Genomic DNA, 17175 nt, shown 5'->3' with positions numbered 1-17175 from the left:
GCTCTGGTCTAGTCCAGACCAGAGCAGCGGCGCACAGAGAGAGAGTCACTCACGCCAGAGGATAGAGTAAGTGTCCCGCCGCTGCCGCCCGCACTGCTAATTTATAAAGGGGGGAAGCGAGAGAGGGGGAGCCCCAAGGGTGAAGGGGGAAGGGGGGGAAATCCCCCCCCCTTCCCCACCACTGTCCACACGCTCCCTTTTCTCTCTCCGCTGCCACCCCGGTGGGTGGCTGGCCACTTCCGTATTCGGGTGGCTGGGGGGGGGGCAGCAGCTGGCCAGGGGAGTGCGCATGCCCCATTTTGCCAGACGTGCGGACTCCCATGTGAGCACCACACTCTACGTAACCCGCAGTGCTGTTCCCTCTGAACTATAAAATGTCCCCCCCCCGGGGTGTGCATTTATACATTACCTGTCCTGTGTTGCCCACTGTTCGGTGCCCATCCCTCTTCGGAATCCCCCACTCTTTCAGTAGTGCTATGCATGCCACTGGCATATAGCAAATGGGGCACATGTGATGTCACACGGTGCCATGTGCTATACGTTGGTGGCGTGTATAGTGCTAATGAAAGAGGAAGGGATTCAGAAGACGGATGGGCAATGCGTGGTGTGTGACACAGGACAGGTAATGAATAAATGCAGATGGGGGGCAAATTTTACTCTAGGGGGCAACAGCGAGGCGGCTGATGAGGCTGAAGCTGCCAATTCCTGAGCGATTTCATACTAAAATCAATCAGGAATTGGCCTGTGGTGTATGGGCAGCCAACATATGTCTCTCTAATCAGATTTGATCAGAGAAAGATTTGTCTCTTGGTCGAATCTGCCCATCATTGCTAGATGTATGGGCACCTTTACTGTAATTCTGATGCACAATCACTTGATCACTAATGAACCATTCAAAATAATTTAAGGTGCCCATACATCAGATGTCGTATGGGCAGATCAACCATAAGAGATCTCTGTCTGATTGGAGAGAGATCTGCTGCCTGCCCATACACCAGCAGACTGATTCCCAAGTGATTTCACCATAAAAATCTTTCGGGGACTGGCCTAGTGATGTCACCTCCGGCCGCATCCTGTGCATGAATAAAGACCTGTTGGTGTCCACTGCTGTCACTGGCTCTGCACTCTACCTCACACCCCATCGGCATATTGCACAGGGGCGCGTGTGAGACAGAGCCAGGGGTTCCACCTCATTTGTCACTTGTCCGGATATCGCTCGCCATTAGCACTGTGCAGCCGATCGACCCCAACTGCTTAACATCTTGCATCATGTCCGATTGATACATACAACTAAATTTGGCCTGAGATTGGTCACATCGTCAATTGGGAATGCTCGTCAGCACCAATTTTTATCGATTCAATTATAATAATCAAATCAGATGGTTGATCGGACGCCAAGTCGTCTGATGTATGGTCACCTTTAGGCATTGCTCACTGTTCCGAATCTAGATAAACAGTAGACTGCTTCAACTACCATAAAATATTGTGGGTTTGCAACATGTAACATTCAGTTAGGTACAGTAAATAAAAAAGACTTTGCTTAACCTCCTTGCCGGTCTGATTCTTTCCAGATTTTAGGGTCTAAAAAAGAGGTGCAATTTTTTTTCCACTCATTCAGACCCTAAAACCTGAAAAAAAAAAAATCATTCTGGCAGGGAGATCTGCAGCAGAATAAAAAAATTTACCTTCCTGGGCTCCAGCGCTGCAGTTATTTTGACCACAAGATGCTAATATACATATAAACGAACTTCTCTATATTTCTCTAATATAGAGAAGTTTGTTTTAAATATTAGCCCCGCCCCGATGACGTCACGCCGCCACCGCTCCGATTGGCCGCCGGGTCCCCGGAAGAATAGCGAGGACATGGGGATCCCGGCGGCCAGAGAAAGACCCCACACTGCCGGGAAGAGAGTCTGGAGTCCCGCTGCACAGCGCGATCGCGCGCGGGACTCCACAACTGACAGGTAAAGCTCTGCAATGCCTACCCCGACCTGAGCTCGGGATCACCGCTAACAGCTTCTTTTTTTACCCCGAGCTCAGGTCGGGAAAACCGGCAAGGAGGTTAAAGAAAACCTGTAACAGAAAACCAGCATCGCTGGGGGCGGAGCAGTGCTTTTCAGCGCTGCTAGATTTGGGCGCAGCCAGCGCCGCCATAGACTGTAATGGGAATCAGTCTATAGCGGCGCTCAGTGAGGAAGGTCGGCTCCGTCAGAAGACGGAGCCGAAGTTGCTTAAAAAACACAATAATTCGGCCTCCAGCAATCGCTGGAAGCCGAATTATTTCATTCCCCCACTATCCATGTCGGCCTGGAGGGGGAATAGTAATTAAAACGCCCCGGACTTGTGCAGAAGCAGGACCAGCCATTTAACAGCTGGATCCTGCGCCCAAGTCTACCAGCGCCGTATTCAAATGTACGCCGCTGGGGGTACTTACCTCGGGAGGGGGAAGCCTCTGAAACTGTTCAAGACTTCCCCTGTCGTCCTCCGTTCCACGGTGGTCTCAGCGACCATGTAAATATTTACCTTTCCGGCTCCATTGCAGGCACAGTAGCAGCTCTCAGCTAGGTATCAGGCAAAAATAGCTGATCCCAGCCAGGTCCGCTCTACTGAACCTGATTGGAATAAGCTATTTCCGCCTTAGCCCATCGGGAGCCGCTACTGCGCCTGTGCTGGAGCCGGGGAAGGTAAATAATGCAGGTGCTATTGCGTCTGCGCCACAGCTTGATAAATTGTCGGCTGTGGCTTCGGAGGGGCCCAGCAAGACCACCGTGGGACAGAGGACAACTTTTTTTTTGTTACAGAGTCTCTTTAAAGCGGACTTGAACCCAGAACTTCCTCTTTGCTCTATAAGATATGCAACAACATACTAACCATCAAGGCCCCTTCCACACCGACGTGTTGTGTTGGCCTGTCTTTCCACAGGCCAACGCTACGCCAATGGACGTCTATGGGGCTTTTCATACCTTGTGCAGTGCCAGATTAACCGCAACAGCATGTTGCTGGGCAACGTGCAGCAAACCAGAAGTCATGTATGTCTATGGCGACACATTTTTTTAAAAATTGTACTGTGTTAGCGTTGCGGCATGCATGCAAGGAAGCATATTTTTTCAATACACTTCTGCGCAATTTGATTTTTGGCCACAGGAAGTGAGCACTAGAGAGCGTCACTTACTGCTTGACTTGCAGCCAGAAGGGGGATTAGCACACATTATCGCAGTAATGGCTATTGTTAGCATTGTGTTGCAATGCATTCATCACACTGCAACGCTCTAATACCGCTGGTTAGCAGTGTAAACTTGGCCTCATAGAAAAATATTTTTAAGGGCCCATTCACACTAGAAGCGGTTTTCTGAGCATTTTGCGATTGATTAGTGTTTTTTAAAATCACTCCCATTCACTTTCATTAAAATAGTAAAAATGCGATTGCAATGCGATTTCGCAAACGCGAAAATCGTGGCGATTTTTACAGCGATTTTAATGAAAGTGAATGGGAGCGATTTTTAAAGCCGTACGATCTCAGAAGAAAAAAACACATAAGTAGATAAATACTTGCTCTATTTACATAACATATGTATTGCACTGTCCACGTTTTGATTTTAGTGATTTTTCTATAGCAAAAAAAAATAAAAATCCTTAGGATTCTCCATTTTAACTGTGTCCATCTTGAAGCCAACACAACCCAGTATACCCTGCAACTTCCTTTGTGTGGCAGATGTACCAAATAAAGGCCAGGGAAACTGGGGAATGTGGTTTTATGGATAAGAAAACAGAGTGATTTTTTTAATTTTGTGGATTGCCTGGTTAGCATCCTTATTACTCATTTACCAGATAAAAAGAAATAATTGATTTTTGATTTAATGCCCGACAGTTACACTTTAAATAGGCTGAATGACCTGAATGACAAACTGCACCAATATTGGAGACCTAATAAAAGGGGGAAAGGGGGCATTAAACATTCATTTTTCTAGGGGTACCAACATTGGCATCTATGGCATTTTAAATTTAAAATCTGTATTCACACATGACACTTGGGATGTATTATTTTCATTTTACTGCTTTCCATGAAACACAAGATGTGGAATGCATTGCCACAGGAAGTAGTAATGGCAAACTCTATACCTGTATTTAAAGGGGGCTTAGAAGCTTTCCTTGCGTTGAAAGACATCCATGGCTACAATTACTAGGTAATGCATAATGATGTTGATCCAGGGATTTTATCTGATTGCCATCTGGAGTCGGGAAGGAATTTTTTCCCTTTTGGGGCTAATTGGACCATGCCTTGTAAGGGTTTATTGCCTTCCTCTGGATCAACAGGAATATGTGAGGGAGCAGGCTGGTGTACTTTGTTCTTTTGTTGAACTCAATGGACGTATGTCTTTTTTCAACCCAAACAACTATGTAACAAGGCACTCTTTCAAAGAGCTATAAGGGTACTGGCACATTTCTGTCTGTATGTATGTCTGCATATGCATATTATGGTGTCATGTGTATGCCATAATACAGCACTGTCGCATTATAAACATGCATACAGTTACTGACATTAGCTCATGCAGTTTTATCAGTTTAAATTATTTTAACTTTTAATGCAATGCTGTCAGATTTCCCACAATTTACAAATATAAAAACACTGAGCAATGAAGCAGTACAGTACCTGTTCAGATTATATACAGCACTCAGATCTGCTTCTAAATTGCATAGGGCAAGGTAGACTTTAGCTTTGATTTCGCTGGGGAAAAACATAGCACATTAAGGGGTGATATGCATAAAACAGACACACACATACATGCACAATAAAGAGCTGCATAGCAGGAATCTTTAGTTTTGCTATTTGTCGTGTTGTGTACAGAATATGCAGTAATCCTCTATGCATCCATCACGGGTGTCCGCACGTCAGGCAAATTGGGGCGGCTGCAGCCCACATTGAGGCCCGCTGCCCCCCTGGCTGCATCAGTGGCGGCGCCCCTCGGTAATCCCCCCACCCGACTCAACGCAGTGAAGGGGGAGCGTTTCTGCACAGCGGCGGAGGAGGGATGTCTCCCCCCCTTCCCTCACCTTGGGGCTCCCCCTTACTCACTCCCTCCTCCATAATTGAGCGGCGGTGGACTGGGCGGCAGCGGAACACTTCCTCTATTCTCTGCACGCGAGGAAGATTCTGTGCGTATCTGGTCTAGGCAGTGACGTGAGACCAGCGATGCACAGATCTCCCTCTCGTGCTGGGAATAGAGGGAAACTTCCGCTCCACTGCCGCCCGCTGCCAGCCACTTAATCATGGAGGGGAGACCAAGGCAGGGTACGCTCCAAGGTGAGGGAAGGGGGGGGATGACCCCCCTTCCCAGCCACTGTCCCTTCCCGGCCACACGTCACTACCTAAACTGGAGGGCTCCTGTCACTACCTAAACTGGGGGGTCCCCTGTCACTACCTGAACTGGGGGGTCCCCTGTCACTACCTGAACTGGGGGGTCCCCTGTCACTACCTGAACTGGGGGGTCCCCTGTCACTACCTGAACTGGGGGGTCCCCTGTCACTACCTGAACTGGGGGGTCCCCTGTCACTACCTGAACTGGGGGGTCCCTGTCACTACCTGAACTGGGGGGTCCCTGTCACTACCTGAACTGGGGGGTCCCTGTCACTACCTGAACTGGGGGGTCCCTGTCACTACCTGAACTGGGGGGTCCCTGTCACTACCTGAACTGGGGGGTCCCTGTCACTACCTGAACTGGGGGGTCCCTGTCACTACCTGAACTGGGGGGTCCCTGTCACTACCTGAACTGGGGGGTCCCTGTCACTACCTGAACTGGGGGGTCCCTGTCACTACCTGAACTGGGGGGTCCCTGTCACTACCTGAACTGGGGGGTCCCTGTCACTACCTGAACTGGGGGGTCCCTGTCACTACCTGAACTGGGGGGCACCTGTCACTACCTGAACTGGAGGGCTCCTGGCACTACCTAAACTAGGGGGCACCTGTCACTACCTAAACTATCCAGGCTAGCCAGCCCAGCATCACCGCCAGCCAGGCCACCCCAGCATCACCGCCAGGCCTTTCGGCCCACACATCATCCCCAAGCCAGCCAAAAACAGTATTGCCAGGCCAGCCAAGCACAGCAGCCAGTAGAGGATAATTCAGAAGCCAGGTGAGAGGCGTCTACCATATTAAGGGGGCATTATGCCTATACTGGGGGGGGGGGCTCTTTGCTTACCTAATACTTGGGACTCCTCTGGCTACCTATACTGGAGGAAACACCTGGCTTCACCCAGGGATGGGGCAGGAACGACGGGATATACCAAGGACGGCTCTATAGTATCCAGAGCCTTACCTCTACAGAGGTAGGTTTCCTCTCTTCAGTTTCCCTTTAAGCCTAGAAACTGCCCTGCCCCTCTCATGGGCATAACAATCACCCCTGCAACCCTTGCCAGGGGGGCCCTGAGGCTTTGGGAGCCCCTTTTCCTCCCATCCCTCAACTACAAGTGCATCAATTAAGCAAAGGAACATCCCCATTCACTCACAAAAACCGTGTGCAGGAGTGTGTGAAAGGATTTCCTGCTTGCTATTTGCCGACTCCAGATCATGTGGGGTTCAGGGACTGAATGCTATCATTTTTTGCAGGGGACCTTATAAAGTCTTGTTACATCCCTGCCTTCTCTCTCCAGATCTCCCCCCCCCCCCCCCCCCCTCCGCATCCTCCATGGCCTCACTCTCTACCTTTCAGACCATCAGTAAGCTTTTCTCTCTTCCCTCTAGACCAGGGGTCTCAAACTCAATTTACCTGGGGGGCCGCAGGAGGCAAAGTCAGGATGAGGCTGGGCCGCATAAGGAATTTCACAATCGCAGCGCATCGCCGCCTCTGCCCGCCCCTCTCACTCTTCCTTTACAGAGAGGAGCGGGGAGAGGCGGCAATCCGTGCGGCGATTGACGTCAGGAGGGGCAGAGCTGAAGCTGAAAGCTCTGCCCCTTCCAGGAAATGCCGGCGGATTGCCCCCCGGGTGATTTGGGGGCTCTGCAGCCCTCGTTTAGTGGTGGGGATGCGGCGGATTACTTGGGAGCACTGAACTATAAGGAAGCTTTTGCCGGCGAGGGCCACAAAATATTGTATCGAGGGCCGCAAATGGCCCGCGGGCCGCGAGTTTGAGACCCCTGCTCTAGACCCTTAAGCAGCCCAATCGTACATTACCTGCTCCCGGTTATCATGTCCCAACACTTCCTGGTTAGTTAGCAAGTGCCGTGCAGCCAGCCAATCACCATGCAGCTTCAGTCTGCACGCACGGCAATTGCTAACTAACCAGGAAGTGGAGGAGAGGCGCAGATCGTATAATGATATCAGGTACAAGACTGGGCCCCCCTAGCTCCTAGCCCACCTGACATTCCCCCCGAAGTGTTTACAGGGGGCATTTATGACATGGGGAAATCACATCTTTGCCATATACACCTTTCACTTTCTGTTCAGTGTTTGATTAAACATGGTATAGGACAGCAGCGCTGGGACAAGGTCTTCCAGCACCCAAGACAGCAAAGTGTGCCCCTCCATCCCTTTCACCCCAGCCGTCACACACTGATTGCTATTAGACTAAGAGGTGGCCCAGGGCCCCCAACCTCCCAACACCTTAATCGTTAGTTTTATCTGGCTTCAGGTCACTGCCATGCATTCCCTCCCCTTTTCTTATTTCTCTCTGCTTCAAACACAATAGGGGAATCATAGCTGAGTGAGTTATGCGCCGCCTCCTGTACTGCGCCGAGGCTGGAGCCTCTCCTGCCTCTGCCTCGGCCCTGTAGGACAGTTATATGTAAATTGTTAAGGGTTTTAGGAATCTACAGCACATATAAAGTCCTTAAAAGAGGATAGAAAATAGAGATGGTTTCAGTAGTAATTTTTAACTTTGGAGTAAAAACAAGCTGCTGTAAGTGCACCAAAACATACCTGCTTCCAGAAATATTGTACAGTTTCAAAAGCCCATCCAAACTTTTTCCAAAAGCTTCAAAATCCTTTGCTCTAAAAGTGAAACAACATTGTAATTGAATTTTCTTTATTTGGTTAACAGAGTATTTGAGAACTGTACCATATGTTATACCACTTTTGTTACCTCACCATAAAAATAAGGAAGCCTTTCAGATCTGAAGAGTACGATGGCACATTTAGACACCATTTTACAATAAAGTGGGGTTCAGGATTCCATTGACAGCACCCCCCACCCCAACGGTAATTTATTTACACTATGTTCAGGCTGTTGAAGGTAGATTACATTTCTAATGAAAAGCTAAGCCAATTATTTTTGGTATTTGTTGTAGTGTTAGGAGGCATAAGGTACAGTACATACATTACACAAAAATAGATTACACATCTAATATAACAAAATAAATTAAAAACGAAGGCCCTCATTGTCAACTTACTATAATTTTTCCATGGTTAAAACATTGATGGGGAAAGGCTGTTCTTCAAAGAAATCATACATGCCGGAGTGAGCAGAGGTGTGGAAAGGCTGAAACAGTACACAACCAACTTCTTTATAGCTTGGAAGGGATTGAGCAGCTTGAAGCTAGCAGTAGCGATGTGATCGATATTTGATCAGATTTCTGTTGAAATTTGATTGAATGCGTGTGTTGTAGAAGCCAAAATGGGTGAGGTCTTGTTCCCACTGCTAATCATAGACCATGGGAAATAATGCAATTATTTTTCCTGTGCCCTTGTCAAATACATATGTAAAAATGTGAAAATCTGGGCGCTGGGTGTTAATGTTAATTTCTTTGTGATGCCCAACCTGAATATTCCCCCCTCCCCACACACACCCACCCCAACCAGGGGCAAACGCAGGATTTTTAAGGGAGGGGGGGTTCCTGAAAGGTCCAGAAGCACGCATGTCCCCGAGTGCTTCCGAATACAGGTGGCTCCATACTGCCCATGCACAAAAGTGCGCTGGCGTATTACGGAGCTGCCTATCTTTGGAAGTACTCAAGGACACGAGTGTTTCTGAGGGCTTCTGGTAGCAGCAAATTTGAACGGGGTACAGCGCTGGAACAACTCCCCAAGAGAGGAACAGGAGATAGACTTAGTTTGGACAATTCAGTGGAATATGCTACATAGTGTCACATAGCGCAAGCGATACCCATATGATGCAGGGATATATGCATCTGCGGAAGATGGCGGCGCTATATAAATACTAAATAATAATATTTTGCCTCACCAGGATTGCACTTTTCTTTAGCTTTCCTGTATGACAAGAAGACACAGCCAGCTCTAGGGGAAGAGGAAAACAAAGGTGAATGAAGGAGGCTGGTGCACACCAAGAGTGCTTCTGAGCGTTTTTCAAATCAACAGTGATTTGAAAAGCGCTTGGCTAATGTTACCCTATGAGGGTGTTCCCACAGCAGCGTTGTGATTTTTTCAAAATCGCAGGTATACTGCATGTAGCATGTTTTTGAGCAATTCATTCAAAAATCGCTCTGAAAATCACTTCACAAAATCACACTCACAAATTGCTAGCGATTGCTATTGTCATTTTGGCGTTGCACTAGCCCAGAGAGAGGAGTGGAGAAATTGAGAATAGCCTGAGATGGAGCAGAGAACTTATCTGTATTGCTGTCCCACATCACACAGGCTACTTGCCTGTAATCGGACTCCTGTCCCTGTCAGTCTCTCACACAAGTCAGAAAGAAGCCCTCCTGGAGTCTAGGGACTGTCAAAAACTTTTCAGCTTGTTAAACACCTTACCCACACATGCAGTCATTATAACAATGGGGAGAGACCAGACAGATGTTTGCCCACAGACCCTGAGTCCAGGCAAGCTCTGCATCATGCTGTGCATATTTACCAGCTTGCCTGCACTCTAATTTCATCATGTCTGACACTTCTGTGCTGTGGAGAGTCCAGGACTCCATAATCAACATTCTCTCACTGCAGGCTACATCTTCTTGTGAGGGAAGCTGGGCTGCCTCTCTCATTCTATTAGCTGGAGGGAGGCACCAGAAGTAAGAAGGGAGAGAGAATGAGGCTGTTTGTATTCAGCCAGGGAAGCCTGCATAATATACAGCTCAGTGCAGGGGGGAGGTTCCAGACACCCGGAATAGCCCCCTCAGTTCGCCAGTGGCAACTCAAATCTTAAATTCCTAACCTTAATCTCCTCACTCTAGTTATTTTCAACTTTTCTATACCAGATCCACTCACACCAGCCCACCTAAACCCATGCCTAACCATAACCTGTGATCCTACCCAATATTCACCTGCTATGACCTTCGATCTGTGGCAGGGAGTTTCGGCTCTGCACAGAACCAATAGCCATCTCTGAGTATACAATTCCTGTTAACCTACACTCTGCCCATACCGTGCGCCTAAAACAGATTAGCCAGCTCTCAGCTTTATAATAGCCAAGTGCTGGCTACACAATAGTCAAGCACTGTCAGCCAAAGTAAGTGTCCCATTGCTGCAACTTTACATTGCCATCTATGGTGTCACCTAATAGAGCCAGGCAACCGTGCACCAAAATCAACTGCTCCATTCCTTCCTATGCAATTTTGGTGCACTTACAGAAATCATGCATGCAGTAAATTTGTGCTTCGAAAAGAATCACACCACACTAGTAGCAGCACTAACATGGTCTGAGAAAGTGCACGTCATTTTCAATCAACTAGAATCCAAGAAAGCACATTGCATGCAACAAGAACAAGGCCTGAACAATTGAGATCACAGAGAGGGTGATCATTTACCAGATAAGTCAGGCATTAAATCAGTGTATTGCAGGGGCATCACTAGGGCAATAGATTTATGGCAAGTGCCACAGACCTCCTCACAAGTGCTCCAAACAGGGAGTGCCTCGAACATTGCAGCATCCCCTGTTCCCATTGCTGCTGTGGCAGAAGGGGACAGACATGCAAAAAAGACAAGAAGTACTGCGTGCAGAAGGCAAAGCTACCCAGATGCTTTCCAGCCCAGTCAGGAATCACATGGAGTCGAGCTACCAATGAGGGATGAGTGAGCCTTACTTCTCACAAGCTAACCGGCCCCAAATGATCCTAGGCCAGGTTACAAGCATCTGTACCTCTGCCCCCTGCACACAGCATTCCACACTCGTGTGTGGCGCAACCATGGAAATAGCATGGACGCCAGGTACCCCAAAATTCAGGCCAATGTCGTTGGGCACATCAGGAACCCCGCAAGCCAGGCCATCAGAGACTGCCTGGACCAAGACTGCCCAACACAGCTGAGTATACCAGCAATGCACAGCATGCCAGCCAGGCCAGCCCAGCATCTCCCCCAGCCAGGCCAGCCCAGCATCGCCACCAGCCAGGCCAGCCCGGCTCAGGTAATTTTGGTGCAGTCAACCAAATACCAAATAACCAATGTCTGCACACCAACAGACAATGTTCCTTGGCGTAGAATGCTGGACGCCAGGGAACATAGCACATCGCCTGTTGGTGAGTGCTGAATGACCTGACCAGATTAGATTCTGGTTGATTTAATTCCTTAGATGTTGAACACTTTAACGTTTCAAAACTTAAATATATGATCAGCTACTTGGTGTGCTGACATTGGATATTTGTTTGATTGACTGTTGGTGGTGCTGTTGTACACTGTCGTTCAAGCATCCTAACTTACATCGTGGCATATACCCTATGGTGTGCATGGGTAAACTTTGCATTTTCAATTTCCGTGCAGTGCCACGTCCATTGTTTGAGCCCCACCATAGGCCGTAAAGAGAATTACGGCTATAGCGGTGCTCAGTAACTAATTTAGGCGTGGGCGTCTGCTAGCCCATTACAGCATCACCGCAAGCTATTCCAGCACATCACCACCCGCCATTCCAGCACAGCATCACAACCAGCCAGGACAAATCACAGCCAACACAGCACCACCGCCAGCCAGGCCGCAACATCACACCATCACCACCACCAGCTAGCACAGCATCCCTTCCAGGCAGCCCACCTTCACCAACAGCAAACCCAGCATAATGGCCAACACAGCACCCAGTCCAGCCAGCCAAGGAGAAGACAGAAGCCAGATGAGGGCACTCTGCCCATTTATGATTTTTCTACGTGGGGGGCATGTGGTCTAATTATGGATTTTGTGAGGAGAAAAACCCCACCTGATTTTTTTTGTTTGGGTCTTTTTTTTTGGGGGGGGGGGGGGGGGAGTTGTTAGGGAGCCTTTGACTAATTATTACCTAGGAAATGTTACCTAAGGCCTCTGCACACTGTCGCATTGTTGAGTGGATTTCACCAATACGTATGGACACTTATGCACTGCGCAGAAATGCATTATGACAATGTACTGTTGCATGTATTTTGAGAGCAGGGCAGAGCTGTCCCTTTTAGTATAGCTGGATGAGGCTGGCTCTGCAACAGAAAGCAACACAGGTGCTACGAGTTTGTGTAGAACACTGCTACCTGTGTTGCAGAGCGATGTGATAGTTTGTTTAATGAGGGCATTTTTTTTTCATTTTTTTTCTTTTTTAAAGATAAGAGGGTGCTTGAGCCAACATGTCACTGGACAGGCTGCTGGGTTTAGGTCCACTTATAACCATGTCCACTTTCACGCTGCATGGTACACACAGTCTCTCACTTGGTGCTAAGGAATGCCCCGGATCTCCCAGGATCCTAGCAACACCCCTGGTTATTACCAACTTTCGATTATATTAGAGCACTAAATGAACAATACTTTTTGGGTCAACTTTGAACAACTATATTACTTCAGTGTTTATACTTTTTAAGCGATGCTAACCCCAGATGTATATTAAACATTACTAGATTTAGGCATTAGGAGTAACTCTGCTCCTTTACAAGCTAGGGCATCACATTTTTGGCAGGAGCCATAACCATCTGCTGGTTTCTCGCAGCTCAGAAATGCATTGGATTGGGCATATTTGCCAAATTCTATAACACCTGGATATGTTTTGACTGTCATTTACATCCTCATCCCATCACTCATGAGCTAGATTCACTAAGACAAATAGCATGCCTTATCAAAGTTAGCACGCCTTATTAAAATGTACACGCCTTATCAAAGTTAACACGCCTTATCAAAGTTAACATGCCTTATCAAAGTTAACATGCCTTATCAGCAGTAGCTCTACGAACCCACAGGGGCTCAGGGCAGGACGAGTGGAGCTCTCATTGCCAATTAGCAGGCATAAGTTCACTATGCTACTCTGATAAGGCGTGCTAACTTTGCTAAGGCATGCCATTTGTCTTAGTGAATCAAGCCCTTGATGTGATTTTAGGCGAAGAGTGCCAGGAAGGGGACAGACATGCAAAAATTATCTGCTAGAGGACCAGAGTGGTGAGAATCAGGCCTTATCCAGTGTACTTCCCTGTAAAAGCAGCAATGGGAGAAAGGAGCCCCACTATGTACATGGGGTACAAAACATTATGTCTGCACTTGTTACAGGTGGAACAATATGGCTAGACCATTTATAATGGATACATAAAGGTTACATTGATATAGAGGGAGACCATAATTTATCCACTTGTTATGAGGCACAAGGAATATATTACTAAACCATATATGCCAGTGGTAAAGGGGGAGATTTAGAGCATGACTACACCAAGCACATAATGACAAGTGACTAAGGCCTAAAGCCCCGTCTACACGGGGAGAGATTGTGGCGATCCGGCGGCTCGATTAGCCGCCGGATCACCTCTTCCGCGTGCCCGCCGCATCCCCGCTCGGCGCGCGTGCGCGGGAATCAATACCCGCTCGATTCCCGCTCGTCGCCTCGCCGCTTATCTGTCGCTCGATTCCCTGCCATTGTCCCCTCGCGGGGAGCTAGCAGGGAATCGGCGGTGCCAAGATCCGTCCTGTCGGATCTTATCAATCGAGCCGCATCAGCGGCTCGATTGATAAGGAGCATCGCGGCCGCATCTACGTGTGTAGATGCGGCTTAAGGCCATTTCCTTCTACGTTTTACCTATTCAATAGAGGCTTTGCATATGTTTGACTAGCCCTGCCCCTGTGAGACAAATTGGCTAGCTAATTCTCACCTGTTATCAGTCTGCCTATTAACTTCAAACTCAGTTAGGGCCTATATTAGTATATCTCAAAAGGTCAGCAAGACCTTTTTGGTCAGCAGGGCAGAATCTTAAAGGGCATATTTTTAAGGGTGTATAAGACACCCAGAATTATATCAGAAGAGAACAGATGAGAACAAACACAAAACTCTCCACGGCTACTCATCTGCTGATCTAACACCGGTATGATCTTTTCTCTTTGGTTTCCCTGATTTCCACCATAAACTCAAATTTGTCAATCCCTGAGCTACCCTCATTTCAACCATCCACATACACCTGATAAATTCACACAAACTCAGGGCCGGATTTGTGGGCAGGCCTCCCAGGCCTGGGACTAGGGCGGAGCTAAGGAAGGGGCGGGTTAAACAGGCAAGCAGTGTTACCAATGGCCGTGCATGCCATTCCTCACAATAATGCAGTGGCCAGTGTCTCTTGTCTGTCTGCAGCCGCCCACCACTACTCTGAACACAGTAGTATGTTTGTGTGTGCAGGGGCAGCTACAGACATGGACAGAGCGATCGCTTTGTTATTCTGACAGCCTGAAGCAGTGGCTGCATCATCACAGCCCTTCCCGCTGTCAATCATGCTTCCCTCCTCCCCTCTTTCAGCATCAGTCTATGGAGGAGGAGGAGACAGTGCAGCCCGTTGTATCCCCGCCCTCCTCCTTGCTCCTGCCTATCAGAAATTCAGAGGGGCGGGGATGCAGGAGATGATGGAGGAAGGAAATCAGTATGTTCGGTAAGTTATTACTGCCTCAGTTTGCCTCTCTAAGAAGCTCTGATGCTGGCCACACATGGATAGCTGCACTTCCCTGCTTCTCCCTTGTTCTGTGTCTCCCTGACATTCTCCTTCACTGGACATCTGCTGTATACGTCTCTTCTGCTCTTCCCCAGCACTCCCTCTCAGTAAATAGTGCTGGGGAGGGTTTGCCTTGCCGCTGGGTGTAATGAATGGAATCCCAGGGCAGAGGTGCAGAGTGCAGACCTCCATGAAAGAAATAGTAAATAAAGCTGGTCTGGGCATCAGAGGAGGATGACAAGGCAGCACATTTGCTCAGTTACAGTTAAAAAGTTATGTGTGTGCCATTCACATAACATGCACCTCGTGCAAATGCATTTGCTGTAAAGTGCTGCAGAAAAACAAACCAGTGTGTGACACCCCCTACCACTGACACCTTCTCCAGCTCTCCCTCCATTCAGAGTAGCACAGCAAAGCATGATATTCTACCTTCTCCAGTGGCAGGTCTGATCTAAACTCTCCTCTGCTCTTCTTCATTGCAGCTAGTTATTTTAAAGTGTACCAGTGCTGAAAAGTAAAAAGTTTTATACATACCTAGGGCTTCCTCCAGCCCCATCCACCTGGATCGCTCCTATGCCAATGTCCTCAGCTCCGATATCGGGTCCCTGCTGTTCCGCCAGTTGGAGCCAGTCTAGCGTAGGAGAAGTGTGCTGTTTGCGTATCTCTCCAGCAGCCGCTGGAGAGATATGCAGAGGGCACACTTTTCCTGCATAGCTGGCTGCGATGACGTCAGTGACAGGACTCAATTCCCAAAGCTGCAGGCAGCAGAGGACAGCAGTGTGGGAGCGATCCAGGCGGATGGGGCTGGAGGAAGCCCCAGGTATGTATAAAATCTTTTTACTTTAGTCAGCTCTAAGTCTCGGTTTACACTTACACTAAGGCTCGGTTTACACTCGAGATAAAAAACTGTTCCGCGTAAAAATGTATTCATCTAAAAGGGAAACGTTTTTCAAGATATCAGGTTGTTATCCACGCCGTTACCATGCAGTCAATGAGACATGTCCATCGATCTGGTAAAATCGTTGCAGACCCAAGTTTTTTGTTTTGTCGGAACAGATCCATTTTAACGGAGCAATGGGAACAGATCCATAGGTTAACATTGGATCCGTTACCATCTGTTAGGATCCGTTCCGTCACAGCCTGCTAAGTCCTTTTTTTTTACTGCCAATGTAAATCAGGCCTTAGCTGCATACTTCTGTACGGCTCCCAGGTGGTCTTCTTGCATGTCAGATGCTGTATAGAAGTATGCTGCTGCATAGCTCCCGCTGCAGTGAAGAGCAGAGGAGAGGTGGTGAACCTGTCTAACCACAGTATTTAAAGAGTACCTGTAGTGAAAAAAAATGCCCCTGGGGGATACTTACCTTAGAAGGGGGAAGCCTCTGGATCCTAATGAGGCTTCCCTTGTCCTCCTTAGCACCCCCGATCTAGCACTGGCCCCCTGGAAAGTCTGCACAGGAGCACTATGGCTTCCACCGCTTGGTCACCCTGAACAATGTGCTATGTGCAGTAGCTGCTTTCTGGTTGGGCTTTGGCGGAAATAGCCAAGCCCGATCCGGTCCGCTCTACTGCACAGGCGGCTTGCACCTGTGCAGTAGAGCGGACAAGATCGGGCTCGGCTATTTCTGCCGAGCAAGAAGCTGATACTGTGCCTGTACAAGGCTCGCAGTGTAAATATTATGGTGTCCATTTTGCCTGAGGAGCCAGTGCTGGATCCGTGCTGCAGAGTAGGGCAGGGGAAGCCTTATTAGGACCTAGAGGCTTCCCGCTCCTGAGGAAAGTGCACCCCCTGGGCAGATTTTTTCCCTACAGGATCCGTTTAAAATAACGTGCTCTGCTGTGCTACTCTGAGCTGCAGCAATTTTATCTGAGCTGCAGCAATTTTATCTGAGCTGCAGCTACAGAGCAACACTGGAGGGGCCCTGGGGATGGAGGAGAGTAGTGCACCCCTCCTCAAACGAAGCAGGTTACTTTGAGCGCCGAAGCTCGGCACCATCATACCACTAGTGCAATGGTGAGCTCACTGCGCAAGAGTAATTTGGGGCTCCGGCAATTGCAGACCCCAAATTACATCTCCCTCTGAGGGAGAATAGTATTTAACGCCCGGGGAGTTTAGTGGCAGCAGGGAGAACCGTTATTTGGCTTGCCCTGCGCCCAACTCACAGGCGGCTGTACAATACGTACAGAGAGCCTATGTTCCATGACCTGCCCCAAATGTTTTAAAAGTATGGAGGAGCAGAAGTAAAGAGGACAGTGGTGGTGGTGGTGGTGGTGGTGGTGGTGGTGGTGGGGGGGGGCACTTGATGACAATGGGCCTTGGGCGGTAAAAAGTACAAATCCGGCCCTGCACAAACTACCCTGCACTCTTTAACTCTGACAATTCTTTTCCC

At 48.5% G+C, this 17175-nt stretch overlaps 1 protein-coding gene across 1 annotated transcript in view; it reads right to left on the bottom strand.

The window, feature by feature from the left end:
• The window catches only part of LOC137517534 (mediator of RNA polymerase II transcription subunit 1-like), a 272907-nt gene that overhangs the window by 218433 nt on the left and 37299 nt on the right, over positions 1-17175 (bottom strand). The window contains exons 4-5 of the mRNA XM_068234521.1: positions 7914-7985; positions 4652-4726 (exon numbers count right to left, since the gene is read on the bottom strand). Of these exons, the coding sequence (XP_068090622.1) occupies positions 4652-4726; positions 7914-7985 (147 nt within the window). The remainder of the gene's footprint in view (positions 1-4651; positions 4727-7913; positions 7986-17175) is intronic.

This window comes from Hyperolius riggenbachi, chromosome 5 (genome assembly GCF_040937935.1).
Source record: "Hyperolius riggenbachi isolate aHypRig1 chromosome 5, aHypRig1.pri, whole genome shotgun sequence".
NCBI classification, from domain to species: domain Eukaryota; kingdom Metazoa; phylum Chordata; class Amphibia; order Anura; family Hyperoliidae; genus Hyperolius; species Hyperolius riggenbachi.
This window is presented reverse-complemented; position numbering and strand designations above follow the sequence as displayed.